General features: G+C 44.3%; 2 protein-coding genes across 5 annotated transcripts in view; one reads left to right on the top strand and one right to left on the bottom strand.

Annotated features, from left to right (window-relative positions):
• Nucleotides 1-6,875, top strand: part of amot (angiomotin) — a 62,909-nt gene extending 56,034 nt beyond the window's left edge. The window contains exons 14-18 of the mRNA XM_063202967.1: nt 301-494; nt 1,638-1,766; nt 3,283-3,560; nt 4,674-4,952; nt 6,151-6,875. Of these exons, the coding sequence (XP_063059037.1) occupies nt 301-494; nt 1,638-1,766; nt 3,283-3,560; nt 4,674-4,952; nt 6,151-6,263 (993 nt within the window). The 3' untranslated portion in view covers nt 6,264-6,875. The remainder of the gene's footprint in view (nt 1-300; nt 495-1,637; nt 1,767-3,282; nt 3,561-4,673; nt 4,953-6,150) is intronic.
• A 6,622-nt stretch (nt 6,876-13,497) lies between these two features.
• Nucleotides 13,498-23,058, bottom strand: LOC134452512 (mitochondrial fission factor homolog B). Of its 4 annotated transcripts, none has more exons than XM_063202941.1 (9): nt 22,946-23,055; nt 22,267-22,337; nt 21,476-21,629; nt 19,678-19,817; nt 18,796-18,887; nt 16,882-17,088; nt 15,501-15,578; nt 14,922-15,003; nt 13,498-13,774 (listed from the first exon to the last, which is right to left on the bottom strand). In XM_063202941.1, exons 2-9 carry the CDS (start codon nt 22,321-22,323, stop codon nt 13,643-13,645), a joined length of 942 nt encoding a protein of 313 aa, XP_063059011.1. In that variant the 5' UTR covers nt 22,324-22,337; nt 22,946-23,055; the 3' UTR covers nt 13,498-13,642. The 4 variants fall into 4 exon arrangements, with proteins under 4 accessions (XP_063059011.1, XP_063059013.1, XP_063059012.1 ...); XM_063202943.1 differs by having other exon boundaries at nt 19,702-19,817; nt 22,946-23,054; XM_063202942.1 differs by lacking the exon at nt 22,946-23,055 and adding an exon at nt 22,494-22,935.
• Nucleotides 23,059-26,407: the final 3,349 nt, after the last annotated feature.

Below are 26,407 nucleotides of genomic sequence, written 5' to 3' on the forward strand. Positions count from 1 at the left end.
TGCGTGCGTGCATGCTTGTGTGTGCGCCTGTGTTTCTCTGCGTGTGTGCGTATGTGTGTACGTGCGTACATCGTCAGGGCAGCTCCCAGAGCGTGGGGTCTCCGGAGTACAACGCCACGCAGTACTGTTTTTTTTCAGTGTGCAACTCTAGTACTTTTAATGTCATTATGTTGACTCTGACTGTGTGTGTCTGTGCGTGCATGCGTGCTTGTGTGTGCGCCTGTGTTTCTCTGCTTGTGTGTGTGTGTGCGTACGTGTGTGTGTGTGTGTGTGCGTGTGTGTGTACGTGCATACATGCAGCGTCAGGGCAGCAGTTCCCAGAGCGCGGTGTCTCCGGAGTACAACGCCACGGCGCTGATGGAGCACCTGCGGGAGAAGGAGGAGCGTATCCTGGCCCTGGAGGCCGACATGACCAAGTGGGAGCAGAAGTACCTGGAGGAGAGCGTCATGCGGCAGTTCGCCCTCGACGCAGCCGCCTCAGTCGCCACGCAGAGGTTAGAGGGACGCTAGCACACACACACACACACATGCGGACGCTAGCACACACACACACACACACACACACACACACACACACACACACACACATGCGGATGCTAGCACACACACACACACACACACACACACACACACACATACTGCACTCCACGCAGCAGCTTCAGTCGCCACGCAGAGGTTAGAGGGACACACACACGCGGACGCTAGCACACACACGCACACACACACACACACACACTGCACTCGACGCAGCTGCTTCAGTCGCCACGCAAAGGTTAGAGGGACACACACACACACACACACACACACACACACACACACACACAGACACAGTGGGGGGAGTAAATAACCAGTGCTCTCCCCCATCCTCCTCCATGACTGAGGTACCCTGAGCCTGGTACCATCCCGCCACACTGCTGCCCTCTTGTGCGGGTGAGACATAAATGCTGTGTCACAATGACAATGGCAGTTGGAGTTTCCCAGTTGGGCTTTTTCAAAGGCTTTCTTTCAAACATTATACATGACCAGTATGAATATGTGAGCACATACAAACACACACATGCAGTACAAGTTGGAACAGCATTACCTAGAGGGGGTCATCATGAGACGGTCTATTCTCAACACTGGACCAGATGTTTACAGTGAATATCCCACAAGTGCCGACCCTAAGGGAAAGGCGGTAAAATAAGAAAATCATCTTGGAATTTTTATAACATACCATACGGTCATGTGTCTAAAGTTTCCCCTCTTCCATCAGCGATATGGGTGGCCAGCAAAGTCATAAAAACTGTTCTGAAATCCCTTTGGGTGCAAACTCATGGGACCCTTACACATACAGTATGGACTATTATTAGTTATATAAATTCTAAAGTGTGTGTTTATATGCGTGCGTGCGTGCGTGTGTCTGTGTGTGCGCGGGTGTTTGTGTCTGCGTCTGTGTGCATGTGTGTGGCTGTGCGTGTTTGTGTGCGTTTGTGCGTGTGTGTGTGCTTGTGTGCCTGTGTGCGTGCCTGTGTTTGTCCGTGACTGCGTGTGTGCTTGCGTGTGTGTGTGTGTATGTGTGTGTGTGTATGTGTGTGTGTGTGTGTGCTTGTGTGTGTGTGTATGTGTGTGTGTGTATGTGTGTGTGCTTTCTTCAGGGACACGTCGTCCGGGGGCATCAGCCACTCCCCCAGCAGCAGCTATGACGTGTCAGTAGAGGCCCGCATCCAGAAGGAAGAGGAGGAGATTCTCATGGCCAACAGGAGATGCCTAGACATGGAGAGCAGGTATACGATCACACACACACACAGTCACACACACACACACACACACACACACACACACACACACACACACACACACACACACACACACACACACACACATCCAGAAGGAGGAGGAGGAGATCCTGATGGCCAACAGACGATGCCTAGACATGGAGAGCAGGTACACTATAACACACACACACACACACACACACACACACACACACAGTCACACACACACACACACAGTCACACACACAGTCACATAGTCACAGACAGACAGACACGAGCACACACGCACACACTTGCCACAAGAACGTCAATGTGTATGCAATGCCAATATGCATGTTGTTGATGTATGCATTGCAATGGTTAATCAAAAACATCAGAACTCAGGGACGCTGTTCCATTACGCTGGCGACCCGCCCGGGTTCCATTCTGACCCAGGGTCCTTTGCCGATCCTTCACCTCTCTCTCCACCCACTCATTTCCTGTGTCATACTCTCTCACGGTCATGTCCTTAACAAAGGCAGAAACCCCAAAAAAGATATCTTAAAAAAAGAAAGAAAAAAAACATCAGAACAAGGAACATTCTTATTGCCACTTGTGACAAGCTGTCCATTTTGTCCTAAGCCCTTTTTGGGAAAGGGTGGCCTCTGCCTATTAAATCGTAAATATCTCAGTCTCCGATACAAACTTGAAATGAGTTACATTTAAAAGCTAGGACCCTCTTTTTTGCCTTAGAATGTGTTCATTCAGCTCTAACTTACCCACATTTTTAATATAAACAGCTCAAATCTCAAAATCCTGAATGCAGCTTATATATGTGTTTATAAGGACACAATGGTATATAATAATATATAAACAGATATACCTGTTTTTCACTGCTGAATGAAGTTACAAGTAGTTGCTAGTAGTCATACTAGTCTAGTAGCAGTCTGTGACCAAAGGATGATGAACAGATGATGTGATAATTGGGCCCAGCCTTGGCTGAAGCGGTAGGGCACTTCACTGCTACAACAACAACCCAGGTTCAAATCCAGCCCAGGTCCTTTGTCCTTCCCCGTTTCTCTCTCCCCACTTGCTTCCTAGCCTCGCGCGCCATCCTACGTACTTCCGCCAAGACACTTGGCTGCGCACTACGTCTGGTACCTGTCCTCTGTGGAGTGATGTTGACCGGTAGGATTTTCACCGGTGTTCTGACAAACGGTCCTACATTGTAATTTTATCCTAGGGTAGGATGTTCTGTCAGACATGTCTGTTAAACGGTCCTACATCGCCATAGATAGACGTCATGTTTGTTCAACAACTTATAAATTAAATCCTGATTTTTCCGAAAATGCCCTTCGCGTCAGATCAAACAAAGTCCAGATCATAAATACGAAATGGAAATGGTAGTATTATGGGATGGTCAGGACCAGGCTACTTGCTTCCTGTCTGTCGTATTGCAAAAATAAAGGCCCAAAAAGCCCCCCAGAATATTTTAAAATGATAAACTAATAATCCATTCCTCCTCTTCTCCAACTCTCCCGTCCAGGATAAAGAACTTGCACGCCCAGATCATCGAGAAGGACGCCATGATCAAGGTGCTGCACCAGCGCTCGCGCAAGGACCCGGGCGGCAAGGGCGACGCGCCCTCCTCCGCCATGCGACCCTCCAAGTCCCTCATGTCCATCGCCAACGCCAGCAGCAGTGGGGCGGACCGGGCGGAGAGGGGGGGCTCGTCAGGACTGCTGTCCCACACGCTGGGCCTCAGCGGCAGCCCCATCACCGAGGAGCAGCGCAAGGACGACCGCAGCTGGAAGGGCAGTCTGGGTGAGGATGATGATAATAATAATGATTGAGTTTTTTTTATCCACTTGTCGTCGTGGATAAAACACCTTACGATAGGGACACATACACGCAAATTTGCGAACTTTGCCATTCATTCCTATGAGAGAGGCGAAGGCAAGCGAAAGCAAGCGAACAGGAGCGAAGCGAATCGAAATTATTAAAGAAAGTTTAATGTTATGCAAATGAGGAGCGAATTCGCCTGCCGCGGCCCAATCAAATCAACAACATAACTGTTCCATTCCATTTGATTCGCCGCGACGACCTGATGACGGTTGGATTTCGCCTCTCTTCGCTTCGCTCGCTTCGCCTCCTATGTGTCCCTACCGTTGACAGATTTTTTAAAAAATCCATACCATACCACCATACCAAAGAGCATAGATAAGAGGAAGATACTTCAGGCTCAGACTTTTCCGGGATCCATGTGAGGTCAGGTGAACGCCCCTTTAGGAGACCTTTTGTTAGGAGACCTTTGGAGAATCAATGGAGTCCCCTTAGCCCTGTAGATGGCGGTAGCGCACATCTTGTGCAAGCCGCCACCAAACACCACAAAAAGAGAAGAAGAAGGAGGGGACAACGCCCCTTTGGAGACCAAACTTGAGCATTTTTTTGGCATTGGGTGGGCATAGTTTCAATCCTCTTTCTTTAATCTACCCTCTTTGACCATACTTTATGCATCTCGTCTGCTAACTTCCTTTACTATGTCCCTCTGTTCCCGGGATTCACAAAAACTAGGGTGCTTCTTCCGGACGTGCCTACGTCACTAGTGATGCGCGTCCTCGTTGCCGAACGGCAGTGGGCACTGCACTGGGACTCACTAGTTTCAAACAAGCGACTTAGGGTTCGGTTTAGGGTTTTAGGTTAGGGTTAGGTTTAGGGTTAAGGTTAGGTTTAGGTTTAGGGTTAAGGTTTGGGCTAGGGTTAGGTTTAGATTTAGGTTTAGGGTTAAGATTAGGGACGGTATGGACGGTTGTCATGGCGACGATTCAAACGTCGTCGGCAACAAGGACGCGCATAGCTATTGTGACGTAGGCACGTAATACCGCCTCCGGACGAAACAACCTAGAATTTGTTTGTCCCCTCTGTTCCCTCTCTCAGGAGTGCTCCTGGGCCCAGAGTTCCGCACAGACTCCCTGAGGGCGGAGTCCATCTCCTCGTCGCCGTCCCCCGTGCTGGCCTCCAGCCACTCCAAGACGGGCAGCAGGGACAGCTACACCCAGACCGACAAGGGCCAGGAGGCCAGCAAGCCCAGCACCCCCGCCCTGCCGTCCCTGCCCACCCCCAGCGCCACCACCCTGCCTGCCCAGAGCCGCCTCACCAGCCCCAGCCCCGTGTACGCCAGCCCCAGCCCCGTGTATATACCCGACCGCATCGCAGGTAGGGCACACGCGCGCATGCACACACACACACACACACACACACACACACACACACACACACTGTAGTGTCATCAGCCCCAGCCCCGTGTATATACCCGACCGCATCGCAGGTAGGACACACACGCGCATGCACACACACACACACACACACACACACACACACACACACACACACACACACACACACTGTAGTGTCATCAGCCCCAGCCCTGTGTATATACCCGACCGCATCGCAGGTAGGACACACGCGCACGCACACACACACACACACACGCACACACACACACACACACACACACACACACACTGTAGTATCATCAGCCCCAGCCCTGTGTATATACCCGACCGCATCGCGGTTAAGACGCATGCGCGCGTGCACACACACACACACACGCACACACACACACACACACACACACACACACACACACACACACACACACACTGTAGTGTCATCAGCCCCAGCCCTGTGTATATACCCGACCGCATCGCAGGTAGGACACACGCGCACGCATACACACACGCGCACGCACACACACACACACACACACACACACACACACACACACACACACACACACACACACACACACACACACACACACACACACACACACACACGCACTGTAGTATCATCAGCCCCAGTCCTGTATATATATACCCGACCACATCGCAGGTAGGACACATATGCGCGCGCAAGCACACACCCTTAATTTCCCTTCGGGAAGCAATAAAGTTACTCTACCATTCTACCACTCAATCATTGTACCAGTTAGCCTCAGGATAATCTACATCTGTAGTCCTTGACATGACATAAGTGAGTGAAAGAAAATAAAATAAAGGTCTGCAAAACTGTTAAATGCTCCCAAATATTTAATGGCACATAATCTTTGGGAGCATTTAACAGTGTTGCGGACCTTTATTTTCTTTTCAGTTATCTTATTTTGGGTCCAGCACCTGTGCCACTGATGTGCGCGCATTCTTTGACTTTTTTTATAAGTGAGTGAGAGCCCATTGGGAAACTCCCATTGCCATTGTGACACAGCACTCCACAGCACACAAGTGAACACTGCACACTGCACACAACGAAATTGCATGTATGCCTCACCCGTGCAAGTGGCGCCCCTAGAAAACATAAAATATTTTATATTTTATAAAACATAAAATAAGATAATCTATGTGTGTGTTTGTGTCAGATGTTCCTGCGTACCACAGCAGCACGCTGGAGAGGAGGGCCCCAGTGCAGTCACTTCCCCAACCGCTCAGCCAGGCCGACGTGGACAGCGACATGGTGGAGATACTCATCTAAAACAGAGTGCCTGCTCACACACACACACACACACACACACACACACACACACACACACACACACACACACACACACACACACACACACACACCTCTATATCTATGCAAACCCACAAAATGCATATCATTCATATCATCCATACGTCTACATTTCTATAAACTGCTACTTGGTTCTCTGTGAGGGTGTGTGTAGATGCACCCTTGGTGACACTTTGAAAGGAAAAAAAGGTGTTTTTCAGTGAAAAATACCAGCTGGGACTTAGCGAGTACGGTGCCGTTCCTGATGTCAAGAGACGAACCTTCATTCATCGGAAGAATTTTAATCTTCCTTTTCCCTCCCAAACCCTTGGACCAAATGTCTTAGCTTTTCATCCATTTTAATTTTATTTTGTAATGCTTTCTCTTATTTGATCCATCACCATTTGCATGTATTGCACTATCTACCCTGTATTCTATCTTCTGTTGTTGCTCTCTTTCCTCAGATAGTATATTTATGCATAGACCAATATTTAGCTGTTGTGTTACATATGGCACTTGGGGTAGGATACCTAAATACTGTAGGTAGTAACATGTTTACTTTTTTAAAAACATTTTATTACATTTCTTTTTTGAGTCTTTCTGTGATCGTGTGATCCCCAACATTTGAACAAGTTAGTGTGCACAACTGAAAACAAATGAACCCATTGCCTGAAGCTGCAGGTGGCTTAAAGAAAGACAGGGGGCGCTGTTACCAGTGCACGTCTTTTCCTAGAAGTAATGTGTTACCGTACTTCCCATTAAAGTATTAAGCCTGGGAGACGCTACCCGGGGCGTTACGGTAAGTCGCGTGTTAATTTGCCTTTGGACGGAGTTACAATCAAAGAGTTGCAGTCTTACTCTGACACTTTTTGAAGTGTTACTGTGTAAATAGTTGTCTATAGACGTGTTGGAAGTGTCATGATTGAATTGAATGTGTTTTTATGTAGTTGGTAGATGAACAAAAACATGGTTTTACGAAAGGCATAGCCGGTGAAGGACCACAGCACCCTTTGAGTGAGTTCATGTGGGCTAGTATCGTATTTTGGTAGAGTGACGATGTGGTGCGATGTGATGGTGCCTTGTAATAAAAGCCCTCTGATTTGGGTTGTTTAAGTGTGTGTGTGTGTGCGTGTGCGTGAGCTTGTGTGTGGTGTGTGCGTGTGAGTGTGGTTCTTCGTGTGTGTGTGTGTGTGTGTGTGTGAGTGGTTGTGGTGAAGGAAGGGTTAGAAGCACTGCATTTCTTCTGTCAGAATTTCCAAGGATTTCATTTCAGAGTTGTACTTGTGCATGTAGAAGAGAGATTATGTACATATCATGTGTGTATTATTTGAGATGTTTGGGTGTATGTTTGTACCAGTGTGTAGTTTTCACAGAATTAAAGGCAGCATCAGAGCAAGAGGTTACTAAGATTGTTCTTTATCTATAATAACCCTGTCGGTCGTCAGTGATCTGGGGTGCTTGGTCAGGGGACATAGGCCTCTTTTCCACCACCGGTTTTCTGGTAGGCTTACAGCTGGACAAAGCGCGACTCAGCTGCCACTTTTTGCTTTACGATTGAGCTGTGTCATGCCTATTCAAAAAGCAAAAAGTGGCGGTCAAGTCACGCTTTGTCGATCTGCAGGCCTTCCAGAAAACTGGCTGTGGAAAAGAGGGGAAAGACTGTCGTAGAGGGCTAGTCTGTCCAGAGAGTAACAGGCAATAGTATCTGTCCCCATACTCTATTGGGGATGGGGTTACTCACCTCGTGACATTGTAGATCAGATGCGTTTGGAGTCAGACATTAGAAATGTGTGAGGGTTTTCCAGTAGGACTAATTAATCATTGTGAGCGTGAAAACGTCAGAGCACGGTCCCATCATTATCACAGCTCTCGTCATGAAATGCATTTCTAGGAAGTGTCGTGTTTTATTAACAATGAGTAGAAGGTGTCTTAGGTGAATGTTTCTTTTTTTTTTAAAGAAATTGACCAAAGAGGTATCCAGTGAGGGTGAAGATGAGAGAAGAGGCATGGCATTGAAGTATCAATCTCGGGTTTATACTGTACATCAATTCAAATCCCTGTCACATTACAAAGGTGACTTTCCCTGGGTAGCTGTTTTTACTGATCGACTAATTCAGAGCAGACTGCCTCTTTACTATGTGAGCCTGTTATTGACACCTCTGGAGTGGTGCAATGGGACAGTAGTGCCTGCAGTATTCCTATGCATCTCAGTATTCATGTAGAATTCCTGACTAGCCAGAACAAACTTAAAGCCAGAACACACCAGTGCTGGCAGCAAGGGAAGCACTTTTGAATTCATCAATTTAGCTTGCCCTCTACACTGGCAAGTTCAATTGTATGTACATTGTATGGAGCAGACATAAAAGAGTAGCCTATTCGTTCAAGAGTGGATTTCATCATAAGGATCCAACAAAATAGACTTGAATCGCAATCAAAAGTTCACTTTGAGTGTGGTTCACTTTCAGAGCAGTGCTCCGCACTTTGTCAGAACTGGTGTGTTGTGCAGTGTTATTCAGGAACACAGGGCAATCATGAGCAACCTGGATCATAGAGGTCATTTCAAAACACCTGTGTGATTAATGCAAGTGATCAAGTATTACCTGTTGTGCAAATTAGGATCTGTTGATATTGTGAACAAATGTGGTAGGCTACTGGGTTGTATCTTCTAAGACTAGGTCACCCATAGTGGATTTCAATGAACCCAGAGTTGTGTGTTGGTTGGAATTACTTTTTTGTGTCAACTTTGGGGTTCTAACTACTCACTGTCATTATTATACAAGATCAACCAGTGGTTACAACAAGACCATACTAGCTTCCAGACCATGCTCACTCACTCCAGACACAAAAGACCTAACGATGAAAGCTTCTACATTCACAAGTGTGATTCACAAAATGTGGATACTGTTGTGTGAACAGGCAGATAGTGAGGATGTATTGTGAACACCTCGAGAGATGCGCATGGGTACTGGATACATGATGACCGATCAAGATAGCCGCCTTTAACGCTTGTCATTTTTTTTAATATGCAGAATTATGGGCTGAATTAAAATGCCACACATTTCTAAATGGCTGGATGTGGTTTGAAGACCTGTCCAATTAATAAATTATACTCTATTCTGATGTCTCGTGCCAAGTAGTAGCCTATTGTGCCAATCCTGTCAGTCTAACCTGCCCAATTTGGGTGTATTTCAAAAGGTTCATGTTCACCACAATTGACTGGCAAGAGGGCTGACGCATTTCTCACTCAATCTATCTGACGATGCTGCAAACCAGGGGTGCATTTCTGGAAAGCTTAGTTGTTAGCAGTTAGCAACTTGGGTAGTTGCCAATGGGTAGCCTAATTGAATTGCAACCAACAGTTAGCAACTACGCTTCCGAGAAATGCACTCCAGTCATTTTTTCCTTTATGTTTATGTTTTCTGGCCCTTTTGCGCCCTCCTCTGGTTCTTCTGAACAAGTGCTTTGACTCTATGCATGGCACCAGTATGATTGTGTGACCTGTACTGTACGTCATCCGTTCTGGTGATGAGTCATGACACATTACATGCTGCCACTATGACACTGAATATTTTGCGTTATTAAGGATAACAAGATTGAGCTGTGTCGTGGCTATTCGAAAAGCAAAAAAGTAGCGGCAGAGTCGCGCTGTAGGCCTACCAGAAAACTGGCAGTAGAAAAGAGGCATATGAGTGCCAGTCTGTTCTCTTTTCCATGTCCTAGGCCTCTAGCCATTGTCATCCCTCCTTTGTAACATATGGCTGTGACCTCTACCACAATGTGCATTTCACCAGCGCTTCAAAGAGCGGCCTGGTAGGTTTTCTTAACAGATCACAAAAGTCACAATCTACTGTATGCAGCTCTCACAAAGCTGCATCACCCAAACGTCATGTCATGTTCATTTAGTGCCAACATCCCCTCCACCAGTGTTTCTGGTCAGTCTCGAAAAGGTGGATATAGAAAAGCTGCTCCATAATGTTACTGTACAATCATTTTCTTTCTTTATTTTTAAATTAACTTGTATTCTCCTTTAATCAGATATTCAATTGACACAAATCATCTCATGCAGGTTTCATTTTGTGGTTTTGGTTTTGTTTGTTTGTTTGTTTTTGTTTTTACTTCTGCAATGTTCCAAAAATAATGAGTTAACTCTTAATTTAAATTTTTATGGAGTAAATCTACAAGAATTCCTTTTTTGTAATAATTACTATTGTTATTCACATATTTTTGTTAAAACCACTTGATATTAAAAAGAAAATGCCTTTCCTAACCATGTTATGTTTGCTTTGAAGTTTTTTTTTAATCACAGAATAAGTTTAGTCTTAACTAACAGTCTTTGTAACTTACACACTGATAAATATTTACTTGATTTTTAAAAAGTATTATTAAGTGCTGCACAGAGATTCCACAGAGTATCATATATCACTGTGTACTTATTTCTGCATAATGGCTCATGTGGCAAATGTAAAGAAATGAATAATGGGAAACCTGATATGACACCCTGACACGTTATACAAAGAGTAGAGGTGCACCGAAAATTAAGCCGCAGAAAATATTCGGCCTAAAACGCACAAAAAGACACTTTCGGTTTTCGGACGAAAGTCAATTCAGTGGCCGAATTGGAGGACGAATAGAAAATGAATTGAAAATGGGCATTAATTGAACTAATTTCAGTTCTACTCTAACATTTGAAGACTTCAAATTCACATTTATTTTCTTTCAAAAACATGTCAAAACATTTAATGTAAACCGTAGATTTAACCAATATTTAAGAAATGGTGAAAAACATAACTTTTGACTGAATTGTACGTTTCGGTTTCTGTATTCGGCCAAGTGATTGATTATTATTCGGTTTCGGTTTCGGCCTCAAATTTTCATTTCGGTGCACCTCTAACAAAGACCTGGGGCCATGAACAACTCATACATGGAATTTAATGTTTAATGTAACCACACACACTCATTCACAAGAAACCACCAAAGTAAGGCTCATTTAATGGATAATATTTATTTCATATTTAAAATCCAACTCAAGAAAGGCATGTCATATGTCCCACAGGAGACTCTGAGATCCCAAGTGTGACGTCTCTTATACTGCACACCATATTCCGGTGCTTACAAAACAATAACAAAAAAACTGACACAAAAATACAATTTGACAAGAAGGCTAAAGTGCTAGTGTTGTAGTGGTGGTGTATTGCATTTATCTTAAACACTTCAACCTCCTGTCAGTGCACAGACTAACTGTTTGTCAACACTTGTTTACAAAAGCCCACTGAATTGAAATATTAACTCATCTATTTAATAAGTCTGTCATCAATAGAATCAAAGGTCAACAGGAGAGTGAGCTCATGGTTTGACCTCTGGCTCTGCTCTGACCCGAAGAGACTTGCACAGAAGTCATGGGCAGAGGCAGAGCAGTCATTAAATCATTCTAAATATATACCCATACGCTTACCACAGCTCCCTGGGGCCTATATTAAGGAGCTGGTTCAGGAGTAAACCAGGTTAAGTTAAGAGGTAAATCATCTAATGGAAGAGCCTGGAGTCCTCATATGATTTTTAAAATGAGGACTTTGGGCTCTTTTATTAAATGATTTATCCCTGAACTTAACCTGGTTTGCTCCTGAACCATACGCTTACCACAGCTCCCTGGGTGAGCAGGGGCTAACTCCAGAAAACAGGGCTAGTCATTCACCTGGCTGTGTCAACTTGCAGCTCACGGTAAATCTATTAGTAGAGTACCCCCGCAGCTTTGTTTTGATTGGAAGATAAACCTCTTAGAGCTGCCCTACTCTGAGGTTTACAGCTTGCTCTGCATTGAACATAGCTGGATTGGACGCTAGACATACTGTACTTTCAATAGGAATGCCAGCCCTGTCCAGCTAGCCTGGGGTGCATTTCTAGTAAGCGTAGTTGTTAGCACTTAGCACCTTGGGTAGTTGCCAATGGGAAATTGCATTGCAACCAATGAAGTAGCTCACATAGTTAGCAACTACGCTTTCGAGAAATGCACCCCTGGTTTGGATAGCCTCTGAATAACTACCCAGTAGACGCCATATGTACAGTATAACTGAGTTACACTCAATGGGATACGATACCCTAAAAAGTCTATCAAAATGATTTCAGTATATCTGTGCGTTAGAGGCCAGCTTGTAAACCAGCTCTGATTGTGAAAAAGAAATGGCCGAGTTTACATGTGGCACTTTAAATACCTATGCTTGCATACCTGTTAAAAAAATGTCAGTAATATTTTCTACAATCTTATGTGCCATAAATAAGTAAATAAGAGGCCCAAAACAACATATGAAGTGACCCATTTCCAAGACTGCTCCTTTTTCCTTCGAAGACATAAATACAAAACGTCCATGCAACATGCTCAAAGCGACACCACAATCCTACCTGTCCGCCACTTCCACAAACAATTAGCACAACACTCACTCACATACTGTACAGTTCACTCCAGTGCCTCTCTACTGTGCAATGCCTGTGTATTAGCATAGCTACAGTACGGCCGGGTGTAGAGAGGGTGGCTAATTACTATTGAGCATGCACCGCACATCGCCTCTCCATTATTATTGATGAGAGGGGAAGGGGAAGGGGTCAGGTGAGGAGGACAGACAGACAGACACACAGGCAGGTATGTTAAGTCTCTGCTCTGAGCACAAATGGGGAAGATGGTGTTACCTTGCAACAACTAAATGCACAAATAACACTCCCCAGTGTGTCGGTTAGGTGGGTCTCTCTGCAGAGTATAAAGCGTCCCGTTTGGAGGGTCTGTCCCTCCTCTGTACATCCACAGTCAGCTGTTGAGCTGTAGGAGTGAGAGCGTGGGGGGGAGTGATGCAGGGCACAGCACACTGTGCTCTGGGGACCAGACAGGACAGGGAGGTGATGTTGGTTAAAAATCAGTAAAGTGGAGAGAGTGTGGCTGAAATGGAGGGCGGGTGGGTGGTGTCATCTCTTGTCTGTAAGTCCAGAGCCATTGGTCGAGTACCTCACCCCATCAGTAGTAGTGAGTGGGTAAGTGACGTGAGGCAGGTAGGCAACAGGCTCTGCTGCAGTTCAGGACCAGAAGAGAGACAGACAGTGTTAGTCGGGTGCCTGGACTGGAGACCAGAGAGGGCCTATACTAAGAAGCTGGTTCAGGAGTAAACCAGGTGAAGTTAAGAGGTAAATCATCTAATAGAAGAGCCAGGACGCCTCGTTTTCTCAAGAAAATGAGGACTACAGGCTCTTCTATTAAATGATTTACGTCTTAACTTAACCTGGTTTACTCCTGAACCAGCTTCTTTGTATTAGGCCCCAGTGAAGTTAGGGATGGTGTGTGTGCGTCCCAGTGTAGTTCGGGAGGGGTGTGTGTGCTTCTATCTGCGCATCCAGAGCCATCCGTTGAGCAGCACGGCCGACACCATGAGGGAGAAGAGCAGCATCTCCGACTGCTTGTGCTCCACGTTCTGGCGCTCCAGCGCCGCCAGACGTCGACTCATCTTCAGCAGCTGGGAGACGGAGACGCACAGACACAGACAGACAGACAGACAGACAGACAGACAGACAGACAGACACACAACAGGGATTTCATATCATACACACTAGTTCAATCATAGAGGTAGAAAATAACACTAGAGAGGACACAGCAATTTGCGACAGCACTGGGAAATGGCAGCAGGAGCTTTCCAACTTCCGTAGGTAGTGTAGGTACCTTCAGGCAATGCAAGTCAATGGAGAACACGCCCACCCCTGTCAAGAAATTAACTAAAACTGTGTAAATATGAAGTAACACTTTAATCAAAGACCAGATTTGAAATGTCAGGCTAAATATCTACTTAAATCATATGAGTCGATAAAATACATTTAAAAATCAAAGTATATATTTTATGAACAAAGTTAGCAACACACTTCAACTATTTGTCCTTGTATAGTGTGTTGATGGACATTTTCACATGATTAAGCCATTTTTGACAGAGGTGAGCCTCGTTCTCCGTTCATTTCCATTTCTCTGATCTACCTACAGATTGCCGTAAAAAGGGGGGCGGGGTCCTCTCTAGTGCTATTTTCTACCTCTATGAGTTCAATGGAGAATGTTACAAACAATTATGCTAATAGTTAATGCCGATTTTAGCAAATAAAACTCTAAAAAAAAAACAACAACTGCTTTCATGTTGGATCTCACTATATAAGAAAGGGTAGAAAAAGACAGGCTCCATGTGTAGCCCTTTAACACGCGTCGTTACACCCCTGGAACATTGTACTACTAGGCAATGAAAAAAAACGTTATTCCCATAGTATTACACAACTATGACAGCGCACAGGGCCTTTAGTGATACATTATGACTTGGTCATTGCCATTCTAATAACAGGGGCTGTGTATTAAGAGGTTAATGACCGTCTTAAGACGTAACACCATTCCCTTGGATTTAGTGGCAAGCGTCGCTGTCGAGAGAGAGTTGAGTCGCTCTTACGAAGGACTTTGCTACCGTCGTTAGCAAAGACGCTTTCGAGATACGGACCCCTGACCTCATGGCGGGCCAAATGTTTGCCACGCACAGACCGGATTTGGCCCGCGGGCCTTTGTTGGGAGACCAAGACTCAGGTGCAAGTCTACATACAGTACAGTAGGCCTGCAGCCCCGTGTCTCCATCTCACCTGTCGCCGCAGCACGATGAACTCCACTGCAGCTCCAGACTCCTCTTCTGGGCAGACCCAGGACTCAGGTGCCTGCTGCAGACTACACACACACACACACACACACACACACACACACACACACACACACACACACCTTAACATCTCATTCCACAGCATTCACTTATAAAAGATCAAAAAGAATGATCGCAATGCGATTTGTTTCCTCAGTTTTCTTTGGGCTCAATAAAGCGTCTTCCTTTACAGACAGGTAAGGTACATAAGACCGTCCGAAAATCGGTGTCTGTTAAGTTTCCAGGCAGAATAGACGCACAGCAGCAGCACTACACTCTGAATCTGGTATCTCCATGTTGTGGACAAGCCGAGACAAGACAGATCCCCCTCAGCCCTGCCGTGGCCTAACGGTAGGGCACTGGGTTATTGTGCCGGCGACGCAGGTTCAATTCTGGCCCAGGTAATTTGCCGATCCTCCTCCGTCTCCCTCTCCCACTTGCTTCCTGTTGCCTCTTATACCGTCCTACTGAAATAAAGGCAAAAATGCCTCTAAAAAAATATTTTTTTTTTAAAAAGAAAGATCACCTTCTCCTGTTCTCCTGGGATGGCTGAACAACCTCTGAGGAGCTACGAGCAGAAGCAGGAGGCTCTTGGAGACCAAATCTTTAAGAGTAGAGAAGAGAGAGAGAGAGTAGACGAATGAAGACACCAGAGGTCAGCTTTGCCTGGATTCACTGCAACCTTGCTCAGCAAACCCATGACCTCACAGATCCCCGCAGCAGTGCAGGCAAGACAGCAGAAGCAGCTAGTACATCTAATGCAGTTTAAACTTCACTTACAGGAGAGTACAGTATTAAGTGTATGTGTTATCTGCTGAAAATATAGTATTTTAGTTGACAAAGCACTTTTTGGTTGGAAAAGTCCACAAAAGTAAAGAAAACTATGCCCCCTGCTGGTCATGCAGTGTATTGGAGTGATGAAACTGCACCAAAGGGATGCCACTCACGGAAAAGACATATTTGAGGGTTACAACTGACTAGATCATTGAAGCACATAAAAGTGGTAAAAGAGCAACACTGACTATTAGAAAAGCAGGAGGTTCAAGCAAGTGAATGAAACACATGGAACAAGGAAAGGCACGCAGCTTCACTCACACTTAAGATGTTACGTGTTACATGTCCCTTTAAAGATTGATTTGCTTTGTTTCTTCTGACTCAACAAAAATGTTTGTTTTTTTCTCATGTAAAAGTATTTTTGCAGACATACACTGATGGAAGATCAGCCCATGTCCAAGTGAGCCCAACAAAGAAAAGCTAGGGAGGGCTGATCAAAACTACCTCAGCGGTAACACCAAAACAACTAAGACAAACCAAATAAAGAGAGCAGTAAAGGCATGCATGGTAAGATAAGTGGGCGGCAAAGCACTGCCAATCACTCAGCAATATAGCTAATCCCAGCCATGAAACAGCAGAACATCTTGGTTGAGGAGCAAATGAGAGTGAGGTTGGAAAGTTATGAGAGGTTCTGCTGTTGCAGGTAAGAGGGAATCAGGAGAACAAGGAGTGAAGCTACTACGTCCATCAAGACTCATCAAGCAGGACAGGGGCACACGGCTACAGGGGAGAGGAGATGGGGGGGGAGAGCAAGCAAAGTTGGGAAGCCTCCCGTTTTTTTTTCTGGGAAACTCCCAATTTCTGACTTATTTCCCGCTGTCTTCCCGATTTGGCATTTCCCCGGAAAATATGCGTATTGCCAATAGAACATTTCCAGGTTCTTGCGTAAAACCTGGGAATGATCCCGATTTTTTGAAGCTCAAATTTGACAGGTATGGTTAAGACTGGTAACGGTAATGAGGGAATGGGAAGGAGGAGCAAGAGCAAGAGCAAGCAAAGCTGGTTGGCTGGTGTTTTCTGAGTTGGTTGTTGTAGACCGGCCGCTTCAGCTGGCCTTCTTGTGCGTGGGTCACCTGGAGGAGTACTTCTGGGCCACGGTCTGGAGGAGCCTCTGGGAGGCCTGCTGGCCTAGCTCCTTGGCCGCCTGCAGCACACTCTGGGCGGACAGCAGGTTGAGTGGGACGGGGGTCGGGGCCCCAGGGCCTGAGGCTGCGGACAGGGCGTCAGATGCCAGAGGGTCCATGGGGGCCGCCAGGGCTCTTCTGGAACTGGAACTGCGGCTACCACGGCAACAGGGTGCGAGCCAGGGCGGGGAGGGGAGGGGCGGGGCAGGGTGTTGTCCAGGAAACAGGTCATGGGGGCGATGTAAGGGACAATGATTCAGGAGGGGAATAGGAAAGGGAGGGATAGAGGCAGGAACTGTAGTGAGTTTTAGGAAACAACACGGCAGATTGCCTATGTCACACTGCAGAGGTGAACATCCCAGGTTCAGAAAGTTAAGCCCTGCCACATTCTGTATACACTCACCAATTAACGGAACCTGTTGAATATATCATAAACGCAACTGAAATAGACTAGAAGTAACTTGTAGATTAATACTTCAAAAGAAAGAAGTCTACCGCACACATTCTTGACTTTATGCTCGTTTTATTAGAGCGAACAACGCACTTCACCACAGTGCGTCATCAGGCTCGCTCAGGTATATGAGCGAGCCTGATGACGCACTGAGGCGAAACGCATTGTTCGCTCTAATAAAACGAGCATAAAGTCAAGAATGTGTGCGGTAGACTTCTTTCTTTTGAAGTATTGAACATTCCTGCATCTACCAGCACCTAGGAGCTGTGCATGGAACTTTGAACTGTTAACTTGTAGATTAAATTGACCTGTTTAAAGCAACAGTACAAGGAAAATACGGCAGGACATTTACTTTCTGAAGTGTTTGTTCACATCTGAGCAGAAAAATACAATACAACGTATTTATATAGCGCAGTATCACAACTACACATGAACCGTGCATGAATTCTCTAGGGCTGTAAAGATGCACTCAACTCATGATTCGGTTTGTGTCACGGTCTTTGACCTACAGTTTGATACACCCCACGATTCTTTAAACACGGTATATCTTTTTAAATTAATTCATCAATTAGTTTTCTTCACATTTTCCAGTATTAGAAGATAAAATCAATAATAAATAAAACTATGATGATTACAGGTTACGAGAGGATCATTTTTTAAAAAGTAAATGAAGGGCACTGAAAGGTACTGGACTGAAGGGTAACAGAACTCTGAAAGGGCGCATCACGATACCGCCCTCTTGCACCACATACTGCACCAAGTATTGTGATTCTGCGTATCAGGATTTCTTGGTTCAATACAAAATTGTTACAGCCCTACAATTCACACAAAAAGATAGTTGGTAACTAAAAGATGATGGCAGTGAAATGTCTGTGTGGTCCTTTTTGCATATGCGTACACAGATTCTGCTCTGGTCCAACATGCAATACAAGATTTAAAAAAGCATTCCTTTCATCTTTAACTCAGCAAAAATCTACAACTCTCATTTGTAGCATCTTCAAGATGATTGGATGTACAGTAAACCATCCAGCCATCTCAAGGCAATAAAAGACCATCATCTGTCTGCTGATGGGTCAAAGACGTCCAAAATGAAATTGTCCTTCAGTGCAGCGGATACCTTCTGCTGACTGTGAGTGTAAAAAAAACATGATTTTTAAATTGTTTCAAGTGAATGGATGACAGCCGAGGCTTTCATGAATTCACTGGAAAAAATAAATAAATAAAAAGAGTCATGTTTTTACAGTTACAGTCAGCAGAAGGTAGCCGTTACACTGAAGGACAATTTCATTTTGGACGTCTTTGACCTTAAATCTTCATCAGAACATCCTGAAAATGGTTGCATTTAGGGAGAAAAGGCATTGTGCTATTGCACGTCAAGCCAGAACGAATGAAAGAAACAATACGGCACTTACGAGGTTGGAGTCTGCAGTGCCTCTTTAGAGCGTGGAGTGTGTGGGGGACTACGCCCAAAGGCCTGGTCACTGTAAGACCTCCGAATGGGGCTCTGGACACAACACAAGGGTAGAGAGTGTTAAGAGGGGTGGGTGGGTTTATGAAGCATAATCTAAAACACATCTCCATCTGCCATGTATCCATCTACCTACTGAATTTTGTCACTTGTTTGGCTTTCCTAACATGCAAAATCTTAGTCCTGGTTACAATTCTACTACTTGTGTGCAGTTAGGTAAAGGTGCTTTCATACTTTGACTGCCAAAAATAGGGCATAAAATGCCAGCAACTAGCATTAAAAGTGTAGTGGAAAGTGCGCACATCCAGCAAAAAAGCATCAGCAGGTGCCAAATCAAAAAACTGTCACATGTAGCAGCGGGAAAGGATCTGCACACTGCTTGCAAAATACTTAATTTATTAGGAGCAACGTTTCGATCATAGATCTTCTTCAGGCATCTAGATCAAGATGTCTGAAGAAGATCCATGATCGAAACGTTGCTTCTAATAAATTAAGTCTTTTGCAAGCAGTGTGCAGATCCTTTCCCGCTCCTACAAGGAACTAGCATTAATACACATACTGTGTGTGCCGTGAGTAATGAAGCATCCCCTTGACTTGAAATATTAACATCGCTTTTTGCTGTTGTCCATCAGTTAATTAATGAATGTATTATATGCTGCATGTATGTTTTCACAATATGCTTTATGAAACTTCATGGAGTTGCAATAATTGCTATGAAGTTCCTGCCCCCCAACATAGATCTAAAACATTTAGCAGAGGACATCAAACCCAAAAGGGATGGGAATCCTTCTGCAGCACCACATTCACCCACTCCTACAACTCGCACCCTGCGAAAAACAAAACCACCAACGTTGGCAGAGTGCTGGGGGTAAGATGTGTCTATGCCCAAGGCGCTCTGGTGCATCTCCCAGAGAGAGGTGTGGCCGTGCTTGGACAGGACCGGCCTCACACTGAGGTCTGGAACATCTGCAAGGGCAAAGAAACGACAGCTGTGAGTACCAGAATATACAAGATACTATTTTCTAAAAAATAACTTAGAATATAGCACTCCATACAGTATACAGTGTAATACACAGTCTCCAGAATTTCACCCCAAAAAGTTCTGAACACTATTATGTACTAATTTACCATGGTCTTCCATTCAACATGAGCTATTTTCATTTATTTTAAAGTAGTGGTGATAGAGCAGAGATACAGTACATTATCCACAAGGAAAGTATGAGAAAATGACAATTACTTTCCTCTTTTGCTTCCTCCTTGCCATATTGCCCAAATTAATTTGGAAGCAGTTAGTGAATGCACTATTGACCAGTCAATAATAGGGCTGGGTATTGCAGCCGTGTTCCTGTATCGATTCGATTTCGATTCTTAGGGCTTTGAATCGATTAATCACGATTCGATTCGATTCAATTCGATTCACTCCGAATCGATTCAATCCGTTCCCTTTTTGGTGCAAGGATTTCCCCCAAAAGATGCTGTTGCCTATTTTTATATAAAAATGTCAAAGGGCTGTGGCTTGACAGTGTTAACAGATTGCTATTTTGTAATAAGTAGGCCTAGGCCTATTGACTAATACCTACTGGGTATTTTCCATAGACCAAAATGAAACAAAAAGAACAAAAAGAAAAAGAGCAAAAAAATCGATTTTGTGCCCTGTGAATCGATTATGTGAATTTTAAATGATATCGATCGATTATCGATTGAATCGATTATTTTACCCAGCCCTAGTCAATAGGTGTGTTGCATCTTGCATCAACACAACATAATCAGAGATTCTTTAAGTATAGAGATATGCCAACATAATAGGTTTCTATGGGCACCTAACGCGACCAGGTTCCGGTCTGCCTAAAGGGCCGTGTCATAATGCTCCTACAATGAATAGAACAGTCCTTAGGTCTGCCTAAGGGGGGGCATAATAGAACCAGGAAACAATGGGCCAATGGAACCCCTCTCTCTCTCTACTCTCTCTGACATAATGCTGAGGAGTTCTTAGAATGCTCAGAATGCTGAGAAGACTTATTAACCAATTCAGTGCCAGTGGAATGGTTGTCATAGAACTTTCTCTAACTCGTTCCGGTGACCGCGATTTCCTCAGGTTACTGTTGTTGCTGGAACGACATCGCAAAGTTGGTCCTGGATCAACATCTGGTTTGAGTGGTTATCTATGTCAGATTTCGCGCCAGTAACGTGTTCTGTAGCCTATGGATTAAGATCAGTTATGCAGAAGTGCCATGCTGTTACAAAATACAATTATTCACTGACAGGTTAAGTTTAGGAATATGTTTTGGTAAAGGCATAATTTGGCATGTTGTTAGGTTGGTGCACACATTTTCACTGACAGGTTATGTTTAGGAATTAGTTTTGGTTTAGGCACAGTTCCACATATAGCCACTGTAATAGCCTACCTAGCCATAACCAGAGCCGTATACCACCGTGACGGCACTTGGCATGCCCGTTAAGTTTTGGAATCAGACCTAGAATAGGCTAACATACCAGATGTTGATCAAGAGCAAATTTGCGATGTCGTTCCAGGAACAACAGTAACCCGAGGAAATCGCGGTCACCAACTCCTTCCCCACGCCTCCACCTTTCCCCTGAAGCCTCCTCCTCAACCCTCCCCTCACCTGTGAGTGCCAGCTTGTCTGGTATGTGCATGGTGTAGGCATGACGCTCCTCCTGTCTCTGGTCCTCTTCCAGTAGTGGTACTGGGGCCACCCGGATCCGATCAGGAACCCGCATACGCTGATTGATGCTCTCAGAGTAAGGGGACCAATGGCCCTAAATGGTAGCGTAAGGAATATTGTGAGCAGAGCAAGGATAGGATAGGATAGTATTATATTTTCACATTCACGGTCAAGGTGATTTGGTGCCTGGGGAAAGGGGGCATGTCACATGGGTTCAACTTCACAGATGGATGGAATGGTGGGACTGAAATATTTCTTTTAGGCAAAGGCAACGTTTAGGCAAAGTTACATAACAACAGTACTGACTGGTGGTATTTGGTTTTAAATCAAGAAGTTCCAGGTAGGTATAAGAAATAACCTATTCTGAAAGAAGAGGATAATTGATGGTGGAATCTGTTAAAAAAAACAACATCTCACAAGAAAGAAAAATCTTCCTAAAGAGGGTGCTATTTAGCTGTTGTTCTATTATCCCTGAATCACTCCTTGTATTGGCAAACTTCAGAGCTCAGCATCTTGTTTAGCTCTCTGAGTTTTCTCAGGGTAGCCTGGATCATCTACATTGGCTGCCATAAGGTGAATGGCAGCATCCTCCACACCACCCCAATTAAAGCAGCATTTGAGACCGAATACTGGCCCAAACAGGTGTGCGACGTGTGTCCTTCCCTGTAGAACTGACACATCACTGCGATGGCCCACAAAAACTTCACAACAGTCCAACTTCCACCACTCACCTCGGGGTGAACCCCTGGCAGTGTCCCTTGTGCGTTCTCGAACATCTGTGTCGCCATTATTCAAGCAAGAACTGAAACAAGAAAAATGTAAACCGGTGGGTGATAATAGCTGTTTTGTTCGCCTCACAACCGACATGCCAATGTACAGAACAACAACACTGCAACTAGTCCTACTACTCGGTGAATGTCATGCAAGCACAAGTGTGACGAGGGTTCTTAAACCTCACTTGCTACTTCCGAAGTGGCTATTTGGTTGGAGCTGGCAGCAGTGCCAACGACAAGACTGTCAACCGTATGGCAGCCTGCCTGGCACTGACGGGCTAGGTTAGCAATAAAAAAAATAGTCTACGCTCTTCAGTCGTCGCCACTCCAGTTCCGTTAGCTTCGTTCACACGAAGTATGTTGACAAGACATGATAACACGTTTGCTGCCTGCGCTGATTAGGATTACATTAATGAGCAAACTTTTCAAATACTTTGTTTATGTTGATAAATGTGAGGTCACATGAAACATCACCACCACGCAGTTTTGGCTACCTCTCTTGCGTGAGAGCAAACTTCACAGTAGTGCCGACAGCAAGTTTCTCTACCACCGCATAATTTATTTCCACGTTAACGCACACGACTTAAATGGCAATGGCAAGCTCCTTATTTCGCAACAACAACAAAATCACACACACCTTTGCCTTTGATATCGACATACAGGACGCTTCGACAACTTCTTCCACTCTGCTCTTATGGGCTTCTATTTTCGTGAATGGCTACTTTACGCTGTCAGCGTAGCACCACAAGTCTGCCTGTGTATATCAGCCGCACGCCCTTTGCGTGCCATCCATGGCCGTGCCCGTGACCTACATGGGCGACTTCCACACTGGCTGTCACTAGTTCCAAGTTGTCGTGGGCCAAACACCACAGAAAGACAGGACACTCTTTGGCATGGCTAAATTAGGAAGAGCATTGGCTTAATCTGGTCAATGGCAACAACAACACCAAACTCTAAGTCCATTAGTGTAGGCCTAGCTACACAGCCCTATCATTTCTCCACAAGTGTTTCTTTTGAGTAGGCCTTTGGAACCTACAAAATCAGCCCACATACCTCTCTATTTGACAGCAGTTTTTACATTTCCCCCACTGTATAAAAAACAGCATGATGCATGACTGACATTAGGCCCTATTAGGAAACAGAACACACCACACACAGACAGTTAGAGCTCATCAAATCTCCTGTTTAATGTTTTCACAAAAGGAGTCAGTGCTTTCAAAAACAACATTTGGCACTTAGAGAGACATAACTGTGACAAAGAGGTGACTGGATGGGAGAGAAGTGGAGACAAGGAATGGCAATAACTGTATGTGTGCTCCATAAATAGCCAATATTACTAGTGCTTTACAACAGGCCTGGATTGGTTTTCATGATTAGCAAAGTATACAACAAATCTATAAAGTTGGTCACAACGCTCAATGAACACGTCTCACCACCTCTCAAAGTGATAACAGCAATGTGATCAACATGTTTTCCCTTTATGTTCCACTTAATTTATTTAAATATGGTTACATCCACCTATCCGTAACTGTGTCCACCTATTCACATATCCATATAGCCATACATTTACACCCACCATCCTACCAACTTATTGGTCATATACATGATCTCCTCATTCAGAGTATTCAAATACATTTTATAATATCAACACAAAGGCCAGAGAAGAGGACAGTTAAACACATATATTATTGACATGACTGAACTGAACTGAAAGTGAAGCAGGAGACCCAGAAAGGCGTTGAATGACTAGTTTAGTCTACTTTTCAGCAGTGGCAAAGCCACAGTGAAGGGCAAGAGAACACTTTAGCGATGGCAATGAAAATGCTTTCAGCCCTATATCTTGGTGGTAATAAAGTAAAGTGTACATGATATTGTGTTAAAGTGTATGCGTACTTTTGATTGGATGAATGAAGTGTGAATTTCTGAAATGAAAGAAAGGAAAGCAGGCAGGCATAGACATACTGCGAGAGATGGTGGAAGACGTAAAGCTTTTAAGGCAGCTACAGGACAGGAGTTTTTGTCTATTTGTTTTTTTTTCTTTCGATATGGGTCACTTCATGGCACTAGGGTGTGGAACTATTTTAAGAGTTCTTTTCTTTGGAACGAGCTCTTTCCAGCTCTGTTGGCTGATTGTTGCACAAACACCCCAATATTTCAACAATTCTCTGATATATGTTGCATTCAATTTATGAACCCCAGGTGCTAACCAAAATAAGAAATAACAAAGTTAACACAATAAAATTACATTTAACGGTCATAACAACAAGCACTCCGTTTTTTTTTTAAAGATGACTTGTTGAACATGTAAACAAAAAAGTCAAAGAATACATTCATGCATTGAATCTGAAATAATTAAAGTAGACTGTCGATATTAAGTGGACAATATGTATATATACACAAGTACATAGAATATTTTAACGGCAAATTGTTGACCTCTCCACTGTAACACTATGATATAAATCATGGTGGTGAATTTTAAAAACAAAACAAAAAATTATAAAGAAGAAAGAACTTCATCAGATGCACTAGTCACAATAGCAATATATTCATACATCTTTTTTTGTCCATAACATCAAATGCTGTCAGCGATTCGCATTTGTGTGGATAACCAAACCAGCCACAGCTCTAGAAACGATAAAAATTCAAAGCAAAAAAAAAAAATACAGCTGTATATTCATAACAAAATAAATAAATATAAAACATCATGCAGTTTGGCATTGAGGTGCGACTTTCTTGGCAGCAGAGATTATACATATCAAGTGAATATAACACGTACATGAGGGTGACATGAGGTGAGGTGATATCCTTCCCATTAAAAATATTTAGGTTTCCTTTTTCTCTTTTTACAGCAAACATACATTATGATTCAGACACCCATCTGGGTCACACTCACTAAGTATGCAGTCATGATTCCGAGTTTACATACACACAATCATATCACACATACACACACGCACACACACACTGTAGCCTACTTACAGGCAATTGTGCATGCAAGCACGCACGCACACACACACACGCACATACACACACGAAAAGACAAAGGGACACAATCACATACACATCTTCAACACAGTAGATTATAATGCTATGACAGCATATAGTGCTCCAATAACCACCTTTAACACTCTCATTGTGTAACACACAAAAAAATATCCTTCAGCACTTGGACACACACAAGATTCCTGCTATTGCAGAAAGCAGATCATTCGCTAAAACCTACTCCAGCAAAGCAGACTTGAACCAGCAGCTGTGTGTGTGTCAAGTCAGTCAAGTCGATTCACACCCTAAGTCATTTACAGGCCCGTGTAAGAGGGCTAGTAAGTGAATGCACATTGTCCCTTCTTAAACGAATAAATATAAACTATAAATAAAAACAAAAAAAACACAGAGCCAACTGATGTTGTAAGTGAACACATGGTCATTTGATTTGACAGCTAGAAGGGGCATGCGTATCAGCATGGCCGTAACTACCACTGAGGACACAGAGGTCATGTCCTCTGTATTTTTTTTCAGTAATGTAAAATGTATCTATGATGAAAATCGATATATGATCAACAATAATAAATTCAGTCTGTATAGGCCTCCCCCATTTATTCTCAAGGCAGTGATTAATGAAAACAAACTTAAGAGTTTGACTGAAGTGTTTGAAGCATTCTAAATGTACAGCATGCAGTACAGCACGCAGTATTTGACCTCTGTGTTTGAAAATGTCTGGTTTACGGCCCAGCGTATCGGGGCTTCTGTCTGCCCCAGCAGCTGTCAGCAAGGCCACTGACAGCTTTGGCTGGGCCCTGGACAAAGTCATCTGAAAGGGCACCTAACCCAATACATACAATGTGATGAGAACCCAATTCTGGACCCCCTCTGTCCACGGGCCCGGGACAACTGTCCCCTTTGTCCCCCTCTGTCGGCTTCCCTGGCTGTCAGTATCATTTCTCTCTTGTCTTGTGCATGTTCTGTCGGGCACTACAGTAAAGCTCTGTTTTGGCAGTGTGTAAAATCAAAGTCACTCATTTGGTGCAGTAACAGATATAAATGGGATAAACCTGAGCAGAGGGTCCTCTATGCTATAGTATGATGTAAGCACGTCTAAAAC

Source organism: Engraulis encrasicolus, chromosome 7 (genome assembly GCF_034702125.1).
Source record: "Engraulis encrasicolus isolate BLACKSEA-1 chromosome 7, IST_EnEncr_1.0, whole genome shotgun sequence".
Classification (NCBI taxonomy): Eukaryota; Metazoa; Chordata; class Actinopteri; order Clupeiformes; family Engraulidae; genus Engraulis; species Engraulis encrasicolus.

Coding starts and splice junctions, on each gene's coding strand:
- LOC134452512 (XM_063202941.1), bottom strand. CDS start 22,323: ATGGCGACACAGATGTTCGAGAACGCACAAGGGACACTGCCAGGGGTT. Junction 21,630..22,266: donor TGCCAGGGGTTCACCCCGAG/GTGAGTGGTGGA, acceptor GCTACCATTTAG/GGCCATTGGTCCCCTTACTC. Junction 13,775..14,921: donor TCATCGTGCTGCGGCGACAG/GTGAGATGGAGA, acceptor TCCGTCTCCCAG/CTGCTGAAGATGAGTCGACG.